General features: G+C 36.8%; 1 protein-coding gene across 2 annotated transcripts; it reads left to right on the top strand.

Annotated features, from left to right (window-relative positions):
* Window positions 1-211: 211 nt before the first annotated feature.
* Window positions 212-24143, top strand: PCNP (PEST proteolytic signal containing nuclear protein). Of its 2 annotated transcripts, none has more exons than XM_057545424.1 (5): window positions 212-348; window positions 5147-5361; window positions 8174-8248; window positions 11712-11767; window positions 23841-24143. In XM_057545424.1, the coding sequence occupies exons 1-5, from the start codon at window positions 222-224 to the stop codon at window positions 23872-23874; spliced, it is 507 nt and encodes a 168-aa protein (XP_057401407.1). In that variant the 5' UTR covers window positions 212-221; the 3' UTR covers window positions 23875-24143. The 2 variants fall into 2 exon arrangements, with proteins under 2 accessions (XP_057401407.1, XP_007164069.2); XM_007164007.2 differs by lacking the exon at window positions 23841-24143 and adding an exon at window positions 12939-14732.
* The last annotated feature ends 1758 nt before the right edge of the window (window positions 24144-25901 follow it).

The raw sequence follows: 25901 nt of genomic DNA, 5'->3' as shown, positions 1-25901 counted from the left end.
TGATCCCACCTCCCCTCACTTCCCTGAATCCGCCAGTAAACCATGAAAATCTAACCCACCTCTAGTCAAGTGCCTAACCAGTCCTCGGACCGCTCAACCTACCCCGCCCTTCCCTCAGAGGATGCTCGCCGATGATATCATATCCATTTCCGTTTCCCAGAGGCCCTTCACTCTCTAGGGCCGCTCTAGGCTGCCGCTTCCAAGGCGGGCTCCGAAGCTCAATGGTTGCTGGGCGGGGCCGTGACGTCCTTGGCGTGGCTGCAGGGGAGGCCGCGGCGGGGAAAATGGCGGACGGAAAGGCGGGAGAGGAGAAACCTGAAAAGCCGCAGCGAGCTGGAGCCGCCGGAGGTGAACATAACCCCAGCGTCGCGGGCTACGTGGGATGCTCTGGGCCTTTCTTTGAGCTCCCCGGGGTGGGGGGAGTAGGCCGGGGCGAGAAGAGCGGATCTGGCGCTCACCCGGCCAGGTGCTGGGCCCAGACAAGCCCTGGGCACGCCCGGTGCGGCCCGGTGGCATCCGGGCCCACATCGCCTCCTTGCCGGGGGAGAGCCGGTCACTGTTCGTCGCCTCCTGGCCCCAGCGGAGGCCCTGCTTCCGAAGAGAAGGGAGATGGGCCCCAGAAAGGGGGACCGAACTCGGGGTGGGACTAGGAGGGCGGTGCGGACGTAGTCACACAAAACGCACCCGGGCGCCCGCTCAGTGCGAGTCACCGAGCAGTGGCCGCAGGAACTGGCCGCAGGCCGAGTTTTCGACGGTGCCGGCCTCTCAGTTACACTTAGGAGTTAGTTTGCTGCTCCCTTTTCACTGAGGAGGTGGACTACCCTGGCCTTTTTCTTTCCTTTATTTTCAAGCCTAATTCTGATCCTGTAATGGGACGGGTCAAGGCGATGGAGGGAAAGAGGAATACCTTTGCCTGCCTCCTGGTTTAATCTGCCGGGTCTAGGGTTACGGTTTAGTTGCCTTTCTTTGAACTGTCTGCCTTTTCTGTGCTAGGCTGTTGCCAGCTAACTGCACGCCAGATATTTAGGTGGCTAAATAGGCTAGTGTGACTCTTCCTGTATTTTGTTACGATGTAAACTCAGGTTACAGCTATCTTTATTCTGTCACCTCCACTCCTCTAAATTTGGGTCTTGTGCATTAAGGAAAAGAAACATCCTGTAATCTCTCCAGCCCTCCCGCCCCTTTGTCCTCACAAGGCTAGTGACTTAACACGTGCGAGCTGAGCATAATGTCTTTAGAACGTTTTAAGTACCACACTCTTAACTCTTCTTCACGTCTTATGCCTGAAAGTATTTAATATGAGAAAATACAGAAGATTAATAGTATATGAAGGCAACTGTTAGGACCTCCTAACAAGTTTAATGTGATTTAACTTGGGAACAAAAATTGAGAAAAGTGTAATGTTCGGTTACTTTGGACCCAGAAATTCCTTTTTAAAAAACACGTACGGTGCCATTAGTTGAGCCCAAACTCCTTTCCCCCTTCTCACTCCCCTCCCGTCTTGTTTTTTTTTGTTGTTGTTATTGTTGTTTTACTAGTAAAATAGTTTATGGAGCAACAGTTTAAACCATTTAGTGCTACCTCCTTAGCGGTTTTTTTTTTCGTCAAAAATTGTCTTGGAAATTATCAAGTAAAATTACATTTAAAAATTAGTAGTTTGAGGAAAAACAAAGATCTGTAGCCTGAAGAATCTTATCTGACTTTTAGACTACCTTTTAACTTTTAGAATGGGTTTCTAACTGTCTTGACTGAGTATCTGGGATGTGTTTAATGTGAGCCAAAGTGTACCTTAAGGGAGTTCCCTGGTGGCCTAGTGGTTAGGATTCCAGGCTTTCATTGCCCTGGCTGGGGTTCAGTCCCTGACCGGGGAACTGAGATCCCACAAGGCATGCCGGGTGGCCCAAAAAACAAAACAAAACAAAAAAAATGTACCTTAAGCGTCAGCATAATTCCACTATATAATTTGTCCACCACCCTTTCAGTTAGGGATAATTCGCTCTGTAGTATGAATATTGATGTTTCTACTTTAGCATATTTTTGTGAAGGGGTGATATAAAGTTATCTTTGCTAATTGCTATCAAAAATTATTGTCTCCTTGTTGGTGACTTAGAATAAGTAATATCCCTTAATCACGTCTACATAATTTGCGTTGGGTGTGCCTTCCTTTGAAAGAAAATACTACTGTTACATGTAAACCATTTTGAATGTCAGATATTTTTAATGAAATTGTACAAAGAAGTCATAGTTAAAACATTCATACCATGGATATTGCTAAATTGATAATTTTACAGCAAATAGGCCCTGTTTTAAAACAGTATCAAGTTTGTCTTGGGGGGCTTACCTAGAGATTATTCTGATTTTTAACTCCTATTGAACAGTCCAGTAAGTTGGAAATATAAGTATTTTTTAATGAGTTAACATAGTTAACATGAATTTATGTTAATAAGAGAAGCTACTTACTTGAACTACCTGCTCTCACCTTAAAGAGAAGGGATAATATTAAGGGTAAGGCTTTAGGTAGATTTTTTTTCCCTCCCTTTGGTTAAATTTTTGTAGTTCCTTGAAATAAGTAGAAGCTTTAGAGAAGAGCTAGTCATATTGTAATCATGCCCACCTCAGGCTATTTTAGGTTATCTAAAACTACTTTAATGAAATTGACATTTATTGTGCCAGGAGGTTCTTGAATATGTCCTGTTAGAGAGATAGGTATGTACCCTTTTTTCAGATGAAGAAGTTACCAGAATGCCAATGCGTCATGAAGGGTATCCTTATGGACTTAAAACTTATTGGGTAATTTTTTTCAAAGTAAGGTACCTTTGTACTCCAAGGCCCACCTCTCCTCCCCCAAAATGCTAGTACCATGTGTAATTTGATTTCACATTAATCTACACATTTTGTTTGCTTAGAATTAATACAAACTAAAGTAGTACATGTTGTATTTAAAGGAAAACACTTAATGGACTTTAAAACACTTTAATGGTCTTGATAGTTTGCTTCTTCAGACGACAGAACCACAGATGTGAATAAAATTGAGTTGCTGACAGTTGATTACTTAATTAATGGTAGAGTAGTTTTCCCAACTCCCCTGTTCATGCTACATTTTTCTAGAGCATTCACTATAGAAATCTTCCCTAAGCATCATAGGATTGGACAGATAGTATTGTGTTTCATGTGTTAGCACGTACTAGTTCAGTTAGTTGTCGCACTTGATTCTTGTTATTAATGTTATAGTAAGAATTATGTTTTTCACTTTTTGTCGTATTTATGCTTTGATTTTTCTAGATTCTTTGTTCCAGAATTATTTTCTGGGTAAAAGGAGACCTAGAATTAAGAAAAGATAGGTTTTAAAAGAACCAGAAATTTTGACTAATTATAACCCTTGAGTCACAGTTCAAAGAGCAGAGTTACACTAAAATCAAGACTAAATGTTCTTTATTCTATTTGTTTTGATGTTTTTCAGACTTTGTGTTTACACAGACTTGTGCCTTTAGTGTACAGATTGCTTCTATATGTAAATCCAGTGGCTTTTTTATGTGTTTCTATATGCTCTGATACGTAGAGCCAATGAGTTTCCAGTTTTAGCTGTGTGTCAGTCACAAAGAAGAAGTAGTTATTACTGTTTGAGTTTTACTGTAAAATTCATACTTGATTAAAACTACACATAGAATACAGAATAAAATTTAGCATAAATGCTTTTAGTGGTAGACTTTGAAAAAATGTTTGCATAATACTGTCTTTTTTGTAAGAAATTCTAAATTCTAAATTTCAAATATTGAATAGCAATCTTACATTCTTCAGGTGCTTTTGTAATTTTATGTCTAAATAAGTGACTGGCACCTCAGACAACTATTCCAGTGCTGTCTTTGCTTCCTAGGGAAATCGCAAAACCTAATCCTGCTTAATTTCTCCCCTACATTGTTATTAAAACTTTCACCTCTTGTCTAAAGGTAATAAAGAGTTCGTTTTATTTTCCTGTAAACAAAATAAAATGTTCTGTTCAAAGTGCTTATTAATTTAGCTACCCCATCATTCCAAAACTATATAGATTGGGATCTATAACATCCTGTCTTTTAATTCATTACTTGTCAGTCTGATTTCCCCTTTTCTACCCATTCTAGCTTTTTGTCATGTTTTCTTAGCTGTTGTCAGGGCCATCCCTTAGAGAATCTTCTCTTTCTCCATAAACTATTCATCCAGTGTAGCAGAATACATTCTATAGAGTAAATTGGTAAACTTGGGAAAGAAAATAAAATATTTAATAATCAGCCAGCCTTCTGTCTTACCTCCCAATATGTTTTTAAATAGCCTTCATGTGTAACAGGCCTAAGATATTCAAGATGAGAACTGATTTCATTTATTAATATAAAGAAGCAAAATTACTGAAAGACATCTTGCATTCCATATCTACATATGTATGCCTTCTGTTTGAAATTACCACTAGCTCATCTTTCTTTCATGAGAAAAAATAATATATAAACCTAAATATAGTTGTTGATATTAAGAGTAGCCTAAACAGATGTTAATCAAGCTTTGAGAGTAGAATGCAGTTACTCAAGAGGGGATGACCTTGAAGTCTTCCTTGAAGTTCCTTTCTAACTAAAGATTGTGTGAAATGTTCATGAAGAACACATCACTCAAGAAGATTACTCCAGGCTGTACTAACACTGTAGTTTGGGTAATAATGGGCTGTTCATAACAGGGTACTTTGTATAACTAGTAGTACATTATTGAAGAATATTAGACTTTTTATTAGTCAAATGTATTATCCTATGATGTGACTAATTGCCAGCAAACGAGTTTGTACAGAATTTATAGATCTTAATTTATTAAAAAAAATTCCACAAATAACTAGATTATTGTACAACTTACAGTGTTTAGTTGAAGGGTCTTACTTTTTGTGAACTCTATATTTATAATTTTAAATTGCTCTGTATTTTATGCTAGTTAATTCATGGGAGCCTCTTCTACTGCCACACAATCTCAGTTCCTGCTGTATACTCTAACAAACAGTGGAAGAGACTGTTGGGTTCAGTAGGTGACAACTGCAGAGGTATCTTCCTTATAACGATGCTTTTTGAGGTTGCTGCTCCCATCAATCTGCTCAGTAAAAATAGCTCATCTTGGTAAGTTGTTTCGACTTCACCAGGACCTGAAGAAGAAGCAGAAAAACCTGTGAAAACTAAGACTGTTTCTTCCAGTAATGGAGGGGAAAATTCCAGTCGCAGCGCTGAGAAGCGATCAGCTGAAGAAGAAGCTGCAGACCTCCCAACAAAGCCTACAAAGATCTCCAAGTTTGGATTTGCCATAGGTAGTCAGATGACAAAGAAAGCCTCAGCCATATCCATCAAACTTGGCTCAAGTGTGAGTTGTTATTTTATATATTATATTTGTAATGGGTCTGAAAATTTGTTTTCGAAACCTGCTTTTATTGGATTATGAAAAATTAAGTATACAAAGATGTATAAAAAGATACATTGGTGCATGAACTTATTACATGTAAGTATTTAAGAAATTAGTGGCTCTATATTCAAGAAAGGTCTGGATGAATTATAACTCAACAAAGCTGTTTTTAAAAAGGGTTTGGAATATGAGAAGGAACAACTGTTATAGGGACTGTATGATTTATAAAGTAATAATACCTTAGAATTTCCTAAGTTGAGCAAGACCTCTGAAAAATATTTTTAGTTTCAGTTTATTTTTCTTATCTTTTAATTCCAGTGATATTAAAAATAATATCTAGAAATCATTTATTTGTATTTTAAAAGATTAATGTTAGTAAGGTATTGCTTAATAAGAGCTTCCTGATTACCTTACTTTGAAGCTACAAATGGACATTGAGTATTATAATCTATGATAGTAGTCCTTTACAGATCAATTTTTGATTCCTTGTTTTAAGATGTAAACCTTGAATTAATACTTATTAACCCTGGAGTATCTGGAAAGTATTTGAAGTATTAGGTTGAAGCGTATGAAGTTTAGAGATTTAACTATTTCTGATCTACAGAAGTGTTAATTTCATGTGGTTCAACTAAACAGATCTCTTCTTTAAGAAAAAGAAACTTACTTGAATAGTGTATTGCTATTGGCTTTAGAAGATGGTTACATTCTTGTGTAAGGAGAATAATCCTAAAATTGCTTTTAAGTTGTTTGTTCATGTCTGTTCTGTGAAAATTCATGCTCAGTTGCCTGGATGCATACAGCTTGATTTCTTCACTAGACGTCATTCAAAGATCTTAAAAATATGATATGGATCAGATTCCTACTAGAGTCAGTGTGTTTGAGCTATACTTCTAGTTTTAAAAAAGCTACCATTCCTCAGAACCCCTACTCCCACCCTATGCTGTTTTGCTTTTTTCCTTTTCTTCCTTTTTCTAAAAAATTTAGTGTGAACAAAAGACATTCAGCTTGTAATTTCATTACTTCATGACTCCTCTCCCAATTTGAGCTGATTCTTTTGGTTTAATATGTTTTTTATAAAGTTGCATAGGCCTACCTGCATAGATATTTACTTTTTTGATAGTCATTAAACATGTGGTTCTCATGTACATTTCTCATACAGGTGTTCCCCTTGATAATAGATTTTACGGTGCTTGAACACACCTCCTAAATCAGATATCCATATCCCTACTTTTGCTAGATCATTGACGTGATTTAGTAATTGCTGATCATTTTAGTTGGGAGCGTTATGCTTGAAAAGGCCTATTCAGTAAAACTTTAATCTTTAGAAAACAAAAAACCTTTTTTCATAAAGTAAACCAAAGTGTAAACATAATCTTGGCGAAGTGAGGTGTAGGATATGAAAATAGTTGAAACTGTTGCTTTTGATTATATGATGCGAAAAGATAGTCAAACAACCAACAAATACTTACTTGTGTCTTATGTTTATGTACAACATCAAATACGTGACATCTTTAAGAGTAAAGGGTGTTTCTAGAGTCACTGTGCATAATTTCCAAATGGACATTTTTATTTCTTCAAAAACAAACATTGTTTATAAAAAGTATTTCTGTTATACAAGAAGGGATAGTTAATTTTGTTTCAGCAGCTCAGAGATTTTACTGGTGAGGTGATGCTAGAGTTGGCTTAAGTGCAGGCAAGAGGCAAAGGGACATCTCAGATAAAAAGAGTTTCATGCAGGGAATTCCGTGGTGGTACAGTGGTTAAGACTTGGTGCTTTCACTGCTGTGGGCCCGGGTTCAATCCCTGGTCGGGGAACTAAGATCCCACAAGCCGTGCAGCACAGCCAAAAAAAAAAAAAAAAAGACTTTTATGCAAAGGCAGTTTAGATGTGAAGCCACATGATGCATTCAGGAAATTGTTCATAGTTAGGAAGTGGTTGGTAGGCAAATGCAGGGATAAAAGGCCCCCCAAATAAGACCACAGGACCAAATCATAAAGGACTTGTACTCCATAATATAGTTTGGTTTTATTCTTTGGGTTCTAGAGGAGCCATGGAATCATTATAAAGAGTCTCGAGCCTTAAACAGATTTGCATTTTAGAAACATTACTCTGGTACCAGTATAGAGAATTAGAGGAAAATAAACACAGACGGTGGGGAGATGGTATTTCTAACAGCAGTTCAGGCAAGTAATGCTAAGGGGCCATAGTGTTGGTAGTGTGGTAGTAAGCTGGGAAGGCAGGGGGAGATTTAAGTCTATTTAATAGAGATCTAGTTAACAGGACCTTAAAATAAAACGTGCAAGTTGAAGAAAAGGTTTTCTGGCTTGAGCACTTACAGAGCACTGCAGTACCCCTGGGAGCTCTAAGTGGCGCTGTCCAGTAGGCAGCTAGCTAGTAGAGAAAGATGGGTCTTCATGTCTTTCTCAAGGCACACTGTGCTTAATTTTAATGTTACTATGGGCAGGTATTAATATTCATTTTCTCTTACCTGTACCAGGTACCTTTTAGCTAAGTGATATTAAATTATAGACCCTAACTAGAAAATCTTTTACAGGATGAAAACAAATGGACATATAATTAATAAAGTAAAATCTACCCATTGATAACCCACATTTTCAAAAAGAAAGTAGATTTCTCCAATGTTTGTTCTTAGTTCCTTACTATATGTTTCTATGAAAACATAAAGTTGAATCTTTGAAGATAAATTATTTTTATCATTAAATAAGCGTGTGTAAGCATTATATTATACTCTTTTTAATGTTTCTTCTTCAGAAACCTAAGGAAACCGTTCCAACTCTTGCTCCAAAAACCCTTTCAGTAGCAGCAGCTTTTAATGAAGATGAAGATGTAAGTTGATACCTAGTTTTGTTTGTTTTACTTTAAGAAGTTCTTTAAGAAAGATGTTAGTGGCAAATTGTCAAGTTGTACTAATGGTACTAGTGAACTTTTTTTGCAACTCTGAACAGTTGTTTTTTTTTAAATGACATTGCAAAATCTGGATATTTGTTTATTTATTTAATTTGGTTGTGGGATTATTTAAAATATTATTGACTTTAGGGGGGGCAAGGAACTTAATCAAATCAACAAATGCTTATTAGTAGTAATAATATATATATGTGCTATGAAATATGTAGGATCTAAAAAAAGAAAAATTCAATACTGCTGTCTTCAATAATTTTTATAGTTGGAGTCTTCAGTGAGACATTATGCATGTGTTCAGCTTTAAAAGGCAGCTATAGTGCTTTCTTCCTGTATCCCCATGAGGAATAACAATAGTGCAGGTGATTCTGCCAAAAGATCTAGTCAATATGTATATGTTCCAGAGTGGCGCAGTGGTTAAGAATCCGCCTGCCAGTACAGGGGACACGGGTTTGAGCCCTGGTCCGGAAAGATCCCACATGCCGCGGAGCAACTAAGCCCGTGCGCCACAACTATTGAGTCTGCACTCTAGAACCCGCGAGCCACAGCTACTGAAGCCCGTGCACCTAGAGCCCGTGCTCTGCAACAAGAGAAGCCACTACAATGAGAAGCCTGCGCACCACAACAGAGAGTATCCCCTGCTTGCCGCAACTAGAGAAAGCCCGCTTGCAGCAACGAAAATCCAGTGCAGCCAAAAATTAATTAATTAATTAATTTTTAAAAAGAGAGAGATTAGGTAGCATTTTGGTTTGTACAGATTGTTAATCAGGAAAGGACAATGTAGGAAGAAGGGGACAACATGTGCAGAAGTAGAGAGGCTGGAAATAGTAAGCACCTACATAATAGTAATGGCTTGCTTTGAATGCCTAACAATTTGAATCTTTTCACACAACTTTATTTTATCCTCCATATATCCTTGTGAATTGTGTGATATGGTTATTCTTATTTTCCAAATGGAGAAATTAAGTGTGCATAAGTATTGTGCACAAGTGTTGAACTAGAACTGAGCTTTCTGGTTTCTTGTCCTATGTTCTTTGCATCATACCTTACTGTTTTCCCTGTTTTTAAAGAAATTTTAGACAGGTTCAGACAACACTCTTTCTGCTATAAGATGGTAATGACTGGTAGGGATAAACTTGTCTCTTAGGTAAAAGAACACATGCATCTAAAGTCTTCATCTGGGACTTCCCTGGCAGTCCAGTGGTTAAGACTCTGCACTTCCACTGCAGGGGGCACCGGTTTGATCCCTGGTCAGGGAACTAAGATCCCGCATGACACGCAGTGTGGCCAAAAAAAAAAAAAAAAAAAAGGAAATAAAATCTTCATCTGGTTCTTCCTTTTTCTGCAGAACATATTAATTAACCTTGGATATATATCTAAGCCTGAAATATATTGTACAAAGAGTGTGTTCATTTAGTTAATTTTGAAATTTAAAAATACTTTTTCAGGTGTATCTCTTTAGTCTCTCTTAATTTGGACAACTCCTGGGTTTTTCTGCGTATTTCATGGCATTAACATTTTGAAGAGTTCAGGCCAGTTAGTTTGTAGAACGTCCCTCAGTTTGGATTTGTCTGATGTTCCCTTATGATTAGATTCACATTCCTTTTGGCAGGCGTACCACAGAAGCGATGCCAAGTTCTCAATGCATCATATCAGGAGCACATGTTGTCAGTATATCGCATTACTGGCAATGTTAACTTTGATCATTTAGTTAAAGTGATGTCTGCCAGATTTCTCTACTGTCAAATTACTGTTTTATCTTTTATAATTAAAATTTATCTTGTGGGGATATGTTTTAAGAATATGTGAAGGGGACTTCCCTGGTGGCACAGTGGTTAAGCATCCGCCTGCTAATGCAGGGGACACGGGTTTGAGCCCTGGTCCGGAAAGATCCCACATGCCACGGAGCAACTAAGCCCGTGTGCCACAACTACTGAGCCTGCGCTCTAGAGCCCGCGAGCCACAACTACTGAGCCCACGTGCCGCAACTACTGAAGCCCATGTGCCTAGAGCCCGTGCTCACAACAAGAGAAGCCACCTCAATGAGAAGCCCATGCGCCTCAATGAAGAGTAACCCCCACTCGCTGCAACTAGAGAAAGCCCGCACACAGTAATGAAGACCCAACGCAGCCAAAAATAACTAAAATTTTAAAAAAGAGTATGTGAAAATACATAATTTCTTAAGTGTTCACTCATGAGTGTTAACATTCATTGATGATTCTTACCAGAATCAATTATTATGATGTTTGCCGAATGGTGATTTTTTTCATTCTTTCATCCCTTCTATGTTTATTAATTGTCTCTTACCGTAAGAAAGAGCTTTTATAAGTGTAGGCTCTATTTAACAGGTTATAATGCTCAAATTTTCCCAGATTTGACCAGTAGAAATCCCTTTAAGCTGGATCTTGCAGATGACTGTGTAAAAAATAATATTTAGCTCATCAGTAACATTTATACTTAAAAACATCTAAAAGACACTTGTCATATATCTTTCCACGAGCTGTAACTGGAAAAGTAGTAGAGAATGAGCTTTCAAGATGTCTTTTCAGTAAAGGAGACATTTTTGAGAAGGAGCAATACAGTAAAATGGTTAAGAGCCTTTGCTTTGGCATCTAGCTGTTTTGTGACTTGGGACAAGTTAACCTTGTTTACCTTACCTACAAAATGTGAACGATGATACTCATACCCACCTTGTAGGATTGTTAGGGTTTTCAAAGATAGTGCATATTAAAGCATTTAACACAACGTGTAGCTTATAGTAAACAAATAGTTTTAGTTCTAGAATATCAAGTTTTTTGGGGGGTTTTGTTTTTGTTTTGGGGGGTTTTTTTGTTCTTGTGTTTTGTTGGTTTGTTTTTTGGCCACGCTGCACGGCATGCGGGATCTTAGTTCCCCAACCAGGGATCGAACTCACACCCCCTACAATGGAAGCACGGAATTCTTAACCACTGGACTGGCAGGGAAGTCCCTAGAATATCAAGTTTTTACCAGATTTTTTTTCTTTATGCAGAATCAGCACACTAGAAGCATGAGTGTTTTTTTTAATGTAGTTAAGATAAATGATTTTCTCCTTTCACCAAAATTTCAGACTTAGATATAAAATTTAGCATTATTGGTAATCAAGTGATTTTAATATAGTTGACCCTTGACCAACACAGGTTTGAACTGCACAGGCCTATTTATACACAGATTTTTTTCAGTAACGTGCTATCGCAAGGTTGGTTTAATCCTCAGATGTGGAACCGCGGCTATGGACGGTCAACTATAAAGTTACACACGGGGTTTTGACTGTGGCGCTGTGGAGGCAGTGCCCCTAATCCTCCTGCATTGTTCAAGGGTCAGCTCTATCTACATGCAGTCATCTCTGTTTCTATCTTACTTTTTTCTCCAGAGTGAACCAGAGGAAATGCCTCCAGAAGCAAAGATGAGGATGAAAAATATTGGAAGGTATTATAATTTTTCTATAATATTGTAGAAAATTATAGTGAATTAAGAGCAAGAATAAATTGCAAATTGTACATAATCTATTAGTGTTCAAGCTTTTTTTGCATATTTGGGCAAAAGAGTTTTGTTTTCTGAGATTACTCTCCTGGTAAAAGAAAATTAGTATTTTAAGAAAAAATAACAATAATTTAATGCCATTTTTTTCAGATACATGTAATCTAAATTTTTTCAGATAAACAGTTATGAGAAATGTTTCTGCTATAAAATTTAAATTAAAAGTTTTTTTCAGGTATAAAAAAATTGCTTTCACTCATCTCACTTAAGATATTCCCACCACTTAATCTTGATTGTATGTGTCCCATTTTCCTTAGTAATTTAGATGCCAAATATAAAAAGAAGACAAAACATTTTAAAATTTTCCTCCGTTGTTTCTGTTATTGTGGAAATAACATTTATTTCACGTTAACACGATGTTCAGTTTCCTGTCTTTGTATGCGTAAATGGATAACTTAGAGGCTAATAAGAAAGCTGGGCTTCAAAACAACCTATAGTATATCCCCACTTCTACCAAATGTATATATTATCCCAAAGAATTAAGTGCTGAGTCTTCAAGCATCAGTCTTCAGACTTCATCTATGATTCAAACGGGAACTGTCCCAGTGGCTGTCTGCCTGCCTCCCTTTCGGACTGGGACCTAAAGTAAGAAACACATCTGGCATTATAACCAAGTCTAAACACCCAGGATACATATATCTTCATATATCTAAACATTTAAAATTGAAACAGAAGTTCATAAAATGACATCTTCTGTTTCATTTTTTATAAATGCTGATGGCAAGCCACCACCAAATTGATTTGATGACCCTGTTAATAGGTTACAAGCAACGGTTTCTAAAACTATAGTGGTTGCCACTATAGTGGTTGCTGCGTATCAGAATCACCTTAAATGTTTGTTAAAACTACAGATTTACCTGGCTCCTCCTCAGGCCTACTGAATCTGAAATTTTAGGACAGGGTCTGTGTAAAGGGTATTTTAAAAAAGATCTGTAGAGGCTTCTGATGTTTGGCCTGCATTTATAACAGGTGCTAAACAAATGTGTTTTGAATGAGTTAAAAACATGGCCCGAAAGTCATTATATAACATTTTAAATAAGTTTCCTTTCTTTTAACACAGGGATACACCAACATCAGCAGGACCAAATTCCTTCAATAAAGGAAAGCATGGGTTTTCTGATAACCAGAAGCTATGGGAGCGAAATATAAAATCTCATCTTGGAAATGTCCATGACCAAGACAATTAAATGATGTGTTTTGAAATTGGGGTATGGGGTGGGTGTAAAGTTAAAAGGAACAGTTTCCTTTTTTAAAGAATGGTATAAGACTATCTTTGGAGCCGCCTTTTTTTTTCTTTTTCTTTTTTTAAAGATTGAGTGGTACACTAATAAATGAGAATTTGAAATTAAAGGTAATTTATGTTTTATATACAGATTTCAAGACATTTGCTAATTTTGTAGTTTCATGTGATTAGTTTCCGAAGGTTATAGATGATTAAAAAAATCAGAAATGGTACCTTTCTAAGAATTGCATATTTTTTTAGACACAACTACTAGCACATTAAGAGGGAAGCAAAAAGTTGTCTATTTAAACTGTAGGCAGTTACTCTCTAACTTAACTCCCTTGTTAACCTAAAGTCTGGCTCCCAGGAACAGCCTTATAGAGAAGGGAGTATTGTATTGGGAGGAAAATGTTGCTGGACTATTGACTGAGAAAGTAAATTAGATAAAAATGAAAATACAGCTTTTTTTTTTTCCTAATGGGCATTTGTTTTGTTTCGAATCATCATAAACTAGTTATTGCATTGCTATCAGTGGATACAGATGCTTAGCTCTTTAAAAAGAACATTTAAAAATTTTATGTAAACTGTTGAGTATTTAAAATAGCCCACTTCACTTTAGAGGGTCTTGTCTACCTTTGATAGTCTTCAAAGAACAACCATTTGCTACCAAAGTAAATCAGTATTTTGAATGTGCTTCTCTTGATTTTTGTTATTAGCTAGTTCCTGTAAGCATTTCCACCAGATCTTCAGGCAAATCATAAGGAAGCTGTTTCTTTTAAAATAACAAACCACCACCAAAAATTTAAATGTACATAATAGTTAAATATTCGGCTGTTCTTATTTTTTAAAGGATATAAACACCAAAAAAAAAGGCAACATTGTATGAAGATGGAAAATAAGAAAGATGCACTTTCTGTAACTTTATCAAAGCATTTTATGTTACTAACTTGTGAAATCCAGTTTGATTTGAACTTATTACAGGAATTCTTATTTAGCACAATAATATGGTTTCTTTTAACTGTACACATATTAACCAGTGGCCTCTCAAAAGCACATTTTAGATACTGAAAATAAAAGGAAAGAAAATGCATCTTTAAACATTTTATGGAATCTTTGACCACATATACTTTGTTAATCTTTGTGTTGTAGGATTGTGTTTATTTTGTATTTTTGTATATGAATTCTTTTTTTAATGTGACAGTTAAACACATCTTTAAAAGCATAGTCACACATAAAAGAAACATATAGTATAATGATTTCCTTGAAAACTCTTACAATGTTAGATTTGGAGGCAGCTTCAGACTGTTTAATTGGTGATAACTACTTGCTGAGCTCTTTTAATAGGTAATAACTCCAGAGAAGCAGCCTGTATATATTCCTAATACTTTGTTCACTTGCATTTGAGTTTAGAGTAAGCCCCAAGTAAAACAATGGAAATGTATATAGAACGATTAGTTCTTACTTACATGGTTTAATTATATCAAGATACATGAATTTAACTTGCTTTAACGTAGGCAAACTTCCCATTTTTGTTCATTTTAATGTTTATGTTGAAATAATATCCCAAAACGACTGAGATGAATGTCTTTACTAAAATACCAATAAATTTGTCAAACTCTATCAGTGTTCTTATTTTCTGTTACACTTAATTGTTGCTGGGTTTGTTTTAAGCAAAGAAGAGACAGATGTTATTGATGCTCTTGCCCAGATTGTTGGCCAGAGTAATGGGAGATTTTAAATTGCTCTTTGGAGTCTACCTAACTTAGCACATAGTTCTAGAACATTACAATATCTCAGGTTAGAAAAAGACCTAATCCAAATCCTCCCTTTCCTCTACTGCCAAAGTATCATCTATTATGTGCTGTAGAAAATCCTGCTGAGGCATACCTTTGAAAATCCCTAAGTGTTAGAAGGTATTCTCTTACTTGTGTCTGCCATCCATTATCTCTAAATATTTTCTTAATGTTTGTAATGCTGCTGCCTTATAGGTCAGGTGTTAGTAAATGAAAAGATTGAACTACACTTTAAAATTAAGGTTTGTTTCTAGACTAATTACAAATGAAGGCTATGAATTTCAAATGTTTTTTTCTTAACTCTAATAATCAAGGTTAGCTTGATATATTGTGGAGAGATTGTTCAAGTTACTTCCCTGATGAGATGAAGATACTTCTTTTTAATTTTTTTTAACTTTTCATTTTGAAAAACTTTCAGACTCAAAAAACATTGCAAAAATATAATGAAGTATTTCCATGTTCTTCAAATGATAACATACAACCACAGGACAATTGTCAAAATCAGGGAATTAACATTATTAAAATATTATATCACCTTACACTATTAATCTACAGACCTTATTCAAATTTCACCATTTGCTCCACTAATATCTCCCTAGTTGAAGATTCACTACATTATCACATATTGTTTAGTTGTCATCTCTCTTAAACCCCTTTAATCTGGGACTCTTCAGTGTTTGTCTATTATGACCTTAGACTTTTTGAAAAGTACAGGCCAATTATTTGTAGAAGATCTCCCAATTTGGGATTTCCCTGACGTTTCCTCACAAATTCAGTTTATGCATTTTTGGCAACAATAAGACAAAACGGATGTGTCTTCAGTGTATCAGCAAGCACATGATGTCAATTTGTCCTCTTACTAGTGATGTTAATTTTGATCACTTGGTTAGGGTGCTATCTGCCAGCTATATCCAATGTCAAAGTTGTAAATTTTCCATTTGTAATTAGTATCTTATGGAAAAATTCTTGTAAGTATCATATTCTCATACTTTTGCCCACTAATTGGCAGACATTCATGGTTTTTGTTTTTTGGGTGTTTCCCCCTTGGTTCTTTACTGAAACAATTGTTAGTTTAGGATTTGCCGAATGATGATTTTTCTATTTTCATCTTCTATTTTTTGTAGTTCAAATTCTGTGAGGAAATTTCCTTCTCCATTCTTTATTCAATTTTGTATTGATAATGGGCCCATGTATTCTTATGTTATTCTATAGGTTATAACGCACTACTATCATATATTTTGTTACTCAAAATGTCCCAGATTTGCCCACACAAACCCCTCCCCATTGACCCTTGTGTCTTTTTGACATGTCCCCATTCTTTTTTTAAAATACATCTTTAATTTCTGGCACCAGAAGATATTCTGGACTCATATTTTCTCTTCTTTAACCCTGGAATCAGTGATTTCTCTAAGCATCCATGGTTCCTTTTAGAACCAAAATCTGCACTAAGTGTACTCATTGGTACTGAAATGTCATTGCTTCTAGCCTACTTGACAGAGCTAGAAAATGTATGTATGTATATACATCTATATCAATTTCTAGATCTATATGTGTGTGTGTATGTATGTGTATACTGTATGTATCTCCATGAGTTCATATAGATACTACCATTACCAGACCAACACCAGATTCATTCTAGTCTTCCTCCTTTCTCTACTTAATACTCTTGTCCAACAGTAAGAAATCTGACTATGTATAATCTGTTCACTTATTTGCTTAATTTCTAGAATACACATAAAGTTTCAGAATTAATTCATATATTTCCCTATGAAAAACTACTAACCAGAGTGCAGTATTTGTATATAGTTCCTTTCCTTTTTGGTCTTAAGAGTACGTAATCAAAATACTATTTTACGAAGTTATGTAGGTTAGTTCTTTGCTCCCCCTTTCAGTATGATTGTGTTACTCATTTGTAATGCAGTTTGGTTTTGTTTGTGTTTCATAATGAATTCCTGCTCATTCCTTGTTAATTTTTTTTGTATGTGAAATAGCATAGGTCTAAAAGTTGGAACTATACAAAAAGTGTCACTCCTTCCTATTCTTTCTGCCTCATTCTCTTCCTCCTGTCCTTTCTATCCTGTTTACACCTATTCCCTATAGGTAATCCATCTCTGGTTTCTGGTTTATCCTTCCTGTGTTTGCTTTTAAATAAATGAATAGATGGCTGTTTATTATTTCTCCTTTTTTCTTACATGAAATGTAATATACTGCAGTTATTCTTTTATCCTTTTTTTTTTTCTTCACTTTACAGTATACCCTGGAAACTATACCAGTTCATGGAGATCTTTCTCAAAAAAAATTTTAACAGCTACATAGTACTCCACTGTGTGAATATACCATAGTCAATACAATTACTCTTACTTGTATGGGCATTTAGGTCATTTCCAATGTTTTGCCATTACAATGCTGTAATCGAATAACCTGTGCAGGTGTATTTTCTCGTTGGGATGTATCTTTCTTCAGGTAAATTCCCAGAAGTAGGATGCTGGGTCAAAATATAAGTGCATATCTACTCTTATTAGATATCGCCAAATTCTCCTACAAAAGATTGTACCAGTTTGTTTTCCCACCAAAAATATATGAATGCCTTTTCCCACAGCCTTGCCAGCAGAATGTGTTTGTCATGCTTTTTAATTTTTGCCATATCTGATAGGTTTAAAAAAATGGCATGTTAGAGTAGTTTTAATTTGCATCTCTCTAGCTATGAGTGAGGTTGAATATCTTTTCATATGTTTAAGGGCCATTTGAATATCTTTATGAATAGTCTGTTTATTTCATTCCCACTTTACTATTGGGTTTTTGGTCCTTTCTCAAATTTTAAGAATTCGTCATATATTAACTCTTTATACATATGTTATAGTTTATCCTGATTATTAATTGTCTTTCGGCTTTGATTATGGTGTTCTTTGTAATACAAAAAGCTTCCTTTTTTTGTAATGTAGTGAATTTTATTCATCTCTATTGCCTTTCAGTTTTGTTAATAGTTAGAAAGCCTTTCTCTATACTGAGGTTAAAGATAAATTCACCCTTGTTTTTCTAGTGCTTGTATTGTTTCATTTTCAAATTTAAACAGAGTCCTGATCCATTTGGAGTATATTCTTGAGCATTTGTGAGATCAAGATCTAATTTTAGTTAACACATCTGTATGATATTAAGCCATCCTAATCAGAAGCAGTCTGCTTTTTTGTTTTGGGGGAGTGTTAAATATTTTCTCATGTGGGTTTTGCCTGTTTCTTGTTAAGCTTCTTCCTAAGTATTTAATCATCTTTGTTGCTATTGAAATGAGGTTTTCTCTATCATTTTGTGCTGGTTATTGTTTTAAGATATGAAGACAATTTCTGTATGTTAATTCTGTGTCTCGCTATCTTACTAAACTCCTTGTTGTTTGAGTTTTATCATCGATTCTCAAGAATTTCCCAGGTGTACCATCATATCACCTGCAAATAGAGATGGCTTTACTTTATCAATTTTTGTGCCGCAATTTATTTTTCTTGTCTAATTGCATTGCTTAATACCTCTAATACAGTATTGAATAGTAGTAGAATAAATGGGTATCCTTGTCTTTTTCTCAGTGGAAATGTCTCCAGCATTTTACTATTAAATAAGATCCTGGCTTTAGGACTACATATTTTATCATGTTAAAAATATCCATCAATTCCTAATTTTCTTAAGTACTTTTATCAGAAATAGATGTTGAATTTTGTTGAAAGCTTTTTCAGCATTTTATCAATGAGGGGAAACTGTAATATATAGAATTAACATGAGAACTCTCCGGTGTAGTAGAAGTAGCAACTGCAGGAAGAAACCACCACCCACAGGGCTAAGGGAATAAGTGAACAAGCGAAAGACAACATCTTAGAGGAGGGGCCCAGAGGCTGAAATTCAGATCTTTGAGGAGGTACAGCTGCTGGCTGCAGGGAGGAACAGCACACCAAGCTGCCCATCACCACACTGAAGACAAATTTTGGAAATTCCTTATTCAACTTGTTCATGAAAAGTCCCTGGCGATTTGTAGCCCTTTACCCCCACAAGAATCCATTGTCAGCAATAATTATTGGTTTTAGTTTTTCACTTTTTACTTCTTTTCATTTTCCTATACTTTCCAAATTTCCTACATTGATCCTACATTACTTTGATAATTGGAGAACTGAGTGGGGAGTAGAGGTATCTCTAAATAAGGCAAATTAGCTGTCATGCTAGGGCTTCAGATATGTGAGAACTTTTTCAGACCAAAGACCTTGGGCCACATCACAATAGACACCTACTTAATTATTGCACATGGACATAGAACTCTTATTCACATCTTGTACTTTTTAAATATAATACAAATGTGCTGTTCTAAATACTTTTTGGTTTTTTTCTAAGTATAAGTCCTCTTTGGGACCATTTTATCTGTGGTATCCATTGAATTTACATTGCTTAGTATTTAGGAAAAAAAAAAAACTGTTGTGTACTATGTAAAATATCAAGGATGACCACTATAACTTTACTGCAAGAAGAGTTACCTCTGAATGCTGGTGCATCTATATCACTGATTGGTATGTCATCCAAATACACCACAAAAGAATTACACTCAGAATCCAGCATTGTCCTGATCTTATGCTAGTCACACACCTGGAGTTATTTTACTTCTGCTTTTAGAATTCCATGACTAAACCACAGTTGATGTAAAACTTGGTTAGATCAATAGAAACTATGAATTTACCCTTGTAACCATGACTGAAAAGAAAACAAAGTTTCTAAGTATTTATGGAATATATAATCTATTATATCCTGACTTTAAGGAAAAGAGATCAAAACAAGTAGCAGGACACTTACATCAAGTACTGCAAAGAAAGTAATATGGAAAGGAAGCAAGGACTAATTAGATTATAAAATACTTGCAAATCATTAAAGCAAATCTAACTGAAGATGCAATTGAGAATGAAAAGGTGTACATGTGGGGAGGAGGGTATATAGGAACACTGTACTTTTCCACTCAGTTTTGCCATGAACCTAAAACTGCTCTTTAAAAAAATAAAGTTTTCTTTAAAAAAAAAACAAGATGTGAGCAGTGGTTTGACTCAGATTCACAAGGTATGTCTCTTAACCATAAATATAAATAATACTGAGTTGGATATAAAACCCCCCAAATATTCTAACAACACTGTCGTAATGCTGTGTGTGAATATTAACTTAATCTGTGTATAGACAGTTTCATACATAACCATACCAACAAGTTTCCCAAAACAGGATTTAAGTGTAGTTATATTCTCAAAGGTCCACTTTGAGATGAAAATGTCCCTTTCCCAGGTAATTTTAAACAGGTGTTTCTTCTCATTCTATCTCATTTGAATTCTACAGTGGGCACTGACTATGAGATGCTCCAAGGATGAAAACTGGGAATCTTAAGTATGAATTTTACTACAGTCCTTGCTTTCTCCAGTAGAGGAACTTAAGAAGCAGCTGCTATTCTGTGCCAACTTTTTATTTTTTTAATATTTATTTATTTAATTTTATTTTTTTATTCTTTATTTTTTTGGCTGCATCGGGTCTTAGTTGCGGCATGCAGGATCTCCACTGAGGCACGCAGGATCTTTTTTGTTGTTGTCAGCACTCAGCCTTCTCTCTAGTTGTGGCGCGTGGGCTCTGTAGTTTGCGGCACACAGGCTCTCTCATTGAGGTGCAGGAGCTCAGTAGTTGTGGCGCGCATGGGCTTAGTTGCCCCTCAGCATGTGGGATCTTAGTTCCCTGACCAAGGATCGAACCCGCATCCCCTGCATTGGAAGGCAGATTCTTTACCACTGGACCACCAGGGAAGTCTGCTGTGCCAACCCTTAAAATAAGGGCTGCTGGTAGTGCCACCATGCTGAAATGGAGAAAGATTTTGATAACAGTGATCTCTTTTCACATACAGAGTTAGTTACTTTCACTCCTATTGTGATTTCCTTGCTATGGACATAGAGCCATTAGAAAACTCAGAAGCTTCAAGATTAAGAGCAATTTCAGATATTAATCTGGAAGTAATGTGTGTAAGACAGAAAGGAAAACAGGGCCAGCATGGGAGCTAGGAAACCAAGATAATGGTAATACACTACATGCATGAGTTTATAAAATCTTAGAGTAATATGTTAACATTAATTAGCGGTAATGTAATAGAAGTAACAGATCAGAGACATTGCTAAGGAATTCAGTGGTTGAATCAATGATAGAAGAAATGGAAGCATCCAGATGACTAGGGGTCTGGACTTAGGTACCTAGGAGAATGGTAGATGTTAAAGAGGAAAAATAATGGACAAATATATACAGGATAACTTTTAAAGTTTAAGAAAAACCTCCAGCCAGAATTTAGGAAAGCAGATGATGACAGAAATCCACAGAGGGTTTTCAAGGGGAAGTGGGGTCAACATGAGGCCTAATTGTATTGGGTACCATTGGTGTGGGAGTTGATAAATCTGCCTCTTTTGTCTGTTTTCACATCTGTTGAAAGGGTTGATATGTATCTGAACTTACATGGCCTACAGCTCATGAAGTGGATGCCTGTGAAGTAGAAGACACTGTGCCAAGAACTTTAACGTGATGTCTAGGCTAACTACTAAAATAATAGTTCAAAGAATATATAACGCACAAGCTAACGGGAGGAGGGGAATGGAGTGTTTTAAAAAGGCAGAAAAGTAGGGACTTCCCTGGTGGTCCAGTGGGTAAGACTCCACGCTCCCAATGCAAGTGGGCCCGGGTTCGATTCCTGGTCTGGGAACTAGATCCCACATGCATGCTGCAACTAAGAAGCCTGCATACCACAACTAAAGATCCTGCACGCCACAACTAAGACCTGGTGCAGCCAAAATAAATAAATAAATACTTTTTAAAAAATAAGTAAAAATAAACCATAAAAAGGCAGAAAAGGAAAAGAAATGTAGAACAGGCAGGACTGAAAACAAAGCAAACGAAAATGGCAGATTTACATGCAGATATGTCAGTAATTATGTCATGTTTTATAACTGGACTAAATATTGCCATGAAAAGACAAAGATTGGTGGCCTGGACCTTTTTTTTATAAAGACAACCATAGGGAATTCCCTGGTGGTCCAGTGGTTAGGACTCCATGCTTCCACTGCAGGTGGCAAGGGTCCTATCCCTGGTCAGGGAGCTAAGATCCTGCATGCTGCATGGAGTGGCCAAAATAAAAAAAAAAAGACAACCATATACTGTTTACAAGAGACATACCTTAAGTATGAGGATATGAACAGGTTGACAGCAATAGGATGGTAAAATGTACCACATGAATACCAAAAAAACTGATGTAGCTCTTTTAATTTCAGTCAAAATAGACTTAAATCCAGGAGCATTACCAGAGGCACTTTACTTTATCCTTTCATAATGATAAAAGGTTCAACTCACCAGGAAAACAATTCTATATGATATGCAACTAATAATAGCTTCAAGCTGTATAAAGCAAAAATTGCCAGAATTAAAAGCAGAAGAAATAGCAAATCCACATTCATACAGGGATATTTATTTATTTATTTATTTATTTTTGGCTGCTTTAGGTCTTGATTGCTGCGCGCAGGCTTTCTCTAGTTGCAGCGAGTGGGGGCTACTCTTTATTATGGTGCACGGGCTTATTGCTGTGGCTTCTCTTGTTGTGGAGCACAGGCTCTTGGCGCGTGGGCTTTAGTAGTTGTGGCATGTAGTCTCAGTAGTTGTGGCTTGTGGGCTCTAGGGCACAGGCTCAGTGATGTTGTGCATGGGGTTAGCTGCTCCGCAGCATGTGGGATCTTCCCGGACCAGGGCTCGAACCCGTGTCCCCTGCATTGGCAGGCGGATTCTTAACCACTGTGCCACCAGGGAAGTCCCCATCCATTTACTTTTAATCTAGTTGTATCTCTGAATCTAAAGTGTGTCTCCTGTAGACAGCATACAGTTGGATCATGGTTTTATTTTTTTTTAATTCTGTCTGACAACCTCTGCCTTTTGATTGGATTGTTCAGTCTATTTGCATTTAATGTTTTATTGATGTAGTTGTATTTTTGTATGCCATTTTACTTTTTTTCTTTTTTTATATATACATTTATTTATTTATTTATTTTTGGCTGTATTGGGTCTTCGCTGCTGTACGTGGGCTTTCTCTAGTTGTGGTGAGTGGCGGCTGCTCTTCATTGCTGTGCGCGGGCTTCTCATTGCGGTGGCTTCTCTCGTTGTGGAGCACAGGCTCTAGGCGCGCAGGCTTCAGCAGTTGTGGCTCGCGGGCTCAGTAGTTGTGGCTCACAGGCTCTAGAGCGCAGGCTCAGTAGTTGTGGCGCACGGGCTTAGTTGCTCCGTGGCACGTAGGATCTTCCTGGACCAGGGATCGAACCCATGTCCCCTGCATTGGCAGGCGGATTCTTAACCACTGCGCCACCAGGGAAGACCCTTACTTTTGTTTTCTATATGTCGGGTTTTTTGTTTGTTTGTTTGTTCCTCTATTCCTACTTTACTGCTTTCTTTTGTATTGAGTGAATATTTTCTAATGTAGCATTTTAAGTTCTTTAATGATTTTTTCTTTTTTGTTTTTAGTGATTGCTCTAGGGTTTATCATATACACTTTAACTTATCAGAATGAGCTTCAGATTTATACTGGCTTAGCTTGTTATATATAGAAAGGTTAATCCTATATAGCTCTATTCTGTTCTCTTGTCCCCCTTTCTGTGGTCCTAACTGTTACACCTGTTACATGTATTAATGTTACAACCCTGACAATACATTATTATAATTATTACTTTACCATCTATAGCCACTCCCTTATCCAATACCTTTTTGCTCTTACCTCCTTTGTGTTGTTATTGGCATATATTTTACACATATATTACACTTCTATATGTTATTGGCTCAGTAATACATTCTACACATTACTTTATTACAACTGCTTGTTAAATCAATTAAGGGAATAAAGGAGAATAATTGTGCATACAACCTGCTATAATTTCAGAACTACCAGACTTCCCTGGTGGTGCAGTCATTAAGAATCCGCCTGCCAATGCATGGGGACACGGGTTCGAGCCTTGGTCCAGGAAGATCCCACATGCCACGGAGCAGCTAAGCCTGTGTGCCACAACTACTGAGCCTGCTCTCGAGAGCCCACGAGCCACAACTACTAAGCCCACATGCCACAACTACTGAAGCCTGCGCACCTAGAGCCCGCAAGCCACAACTACTGAGCCCGTGTGCCTAGAGCCGTGCTCTGCAAGAAGAGAAGCCACCACAATGAGAAGCCCACGCACCGCAACAAAGACCAGACCCAACGCAGCCAAAAATAAATAAATTTATTTTAAAAAAATTTCATAACTACCTTTACTGGTGCTCTTTGTTCTTTTATGTGAATCTGAATTACCATCTGAGTTCAGTTGCTTTTGGCAACTGAAGAATTAAGAATTAAGAATTAAGAATTTCCTGTAAGTATTTCTTATAAAGTCAGGTCTGTTAGCAACAAATTCTCTCAGTTTTTGTTTATCTGGTAAAGTATTTAACCTCACTTTGGAAACATAGCTTCTCTGGATGTAAGGTTCTTGGTATACAGTTTATTCCTTTGAGTACTTCGAATAAGTTATCTCACTGCTTCTGTCCTCCGTTGTTCTGCTGAGATGTCATCTGTTACTGGGGTGCCTTTGTAAGTGACAAGTTGTTTTTCTCTTGCTGCTTTTACAGTTTTCTCCTTGTCTTTGACTTTCAGCATTTTTAGTATGATGAGTCTGTTCGTGGATCTCTTTATGTTTATTCTTTTTTTTTTTGGCTGCGCTGCGCAGCCTGGGGGATCGGTTCCCCAACCAGTGATTGAACCCGAGCCCCCTGCAGTGGAAGCGTGGAGTCCTAACCACTGGACTGCAAGGGAAGTCCCCTCTTTCTGTTTATTCTGATTTGAGTTCATTAAGCTTCCTGGATGTGTAGGTTATTATTTTTCAATAAATGTTGGAAGTTTTCAATCATTATTTCTTCCAAAAAAATTTTTTTTTTTGCTTCTTTCTCTCTCTTCTCTCCTTCTGGTACTCCTATTATGTATACATTAGTACATTTTATTATGTCCCACATTTCTCTGAGGCTCTTCATTTTCTTCATTCTTTTTCCTCTCTGTTCTTTGGTTTCCATGATCTCTGTCCAATTATCTTGAAGTTCCTTTGTTTTAGTTATTTTACTTTTCAAATCATTTTATTTGGTTCTTTTTTTCCTTTTTCTTTATTCTCTATTTGATGTGATATATGTACACCTTCCTTTGCTTGTTTAGTCATTGTTCCTATGGACTGAATGTCTGTGTCCCCGCTACCCCCGCCCCGACCCAAATTCATATGTTGAATCCCTAACTCCCAGTGTGCCTGTAGTTGGAGATGGGGCCTCAAAGGAAGTAACTACAGTTAAATGAGATCATAAGGGTGAGGTCCTGATCAGATAGAAAAACTGTCCTCATAAGATGAGATACCAGAATGTTCTTTCTAGAGGAGGTCATGGGAGCACACAGCAAAATGGCGGCCACCTACAAGCCAAGAGAAGAGGACTCAAAATGAAACCTACCTTGCCAGCACCTTGATTTTGGACTTACCAGTCTCCAGAACTGTGAGAAATAAATTTCTGTTGTTTAAGCCACCCAGCCTGTGGTATTTTGTTATGACAGCCCAAACAGACTAGGACAGTGGCTTTCTTTAGTTCTGTTTCTTTAAATCTATCAGGTGGTTACTCTCACAGGCAGTTTCTGTTGCCTACTTTTCCCCCAGTGTACGGGGAATACTTTCCTGCTTCTTTGCATACTTCGTAATTTTTTGTTGGAAACTAGATGTTTTAGATAATATATTGTAGAAAGTCGGGGTACTGATCCCATGCCCCTCACCCTTCCCAAGGCTTGGTTATTGTTTTTTGCTTGTTTGTTTGTTTAGTGGCTGGCTGGATTATTTTAGTGAAGTCTATTTTCCCTCCGATAGTCTAAGCCTCTGATTTTTCTCAGTACACCAACAGTCACCTTGGGATGACAATTATTTTAGTACTGTTCTCTTCCTCTGTTTCC

Source organism: Balaenoptera acutorostrata, chromosome 4 (assembly GCF_949987535.1).
Source record: "Balaenoptera acutorostrata chromosome 4, mBalAcu1.1, whole genome shotgun sequence".
NCBI lineage: Eukaryota > Metazoa > Chordata > Mammalia > Artiodactyla > Balaenopteridae > Balaenoptera > Balaenoptera acutorostrata.
This window is presented reverse-complemented; position numbering and strand designations above follow the sequence as displayed.

Coding starts and splice junctions, on each gene's coding strand:
- PCNP (XM_007164007.2), top strand. CDS start 222: ATGGTTGCTGGGCGGGGCCGTGACGTCCTTGGCGTGGCTGCAGGGGAG. Junction 8,249..11,711: donor CTTTTAATGAAGATGAAGAT/GTAAGTTGATAC, acceptor TTTTTTCTCCAG/AGTGAACCAGAGGAAATGCC. Junction 11,768..12,938: donor AGGATGAAAAATATTGGAAG/GTATTATAATTT, acceptor CTTTTAACACAG/GGATACACCAACATCAGCAG.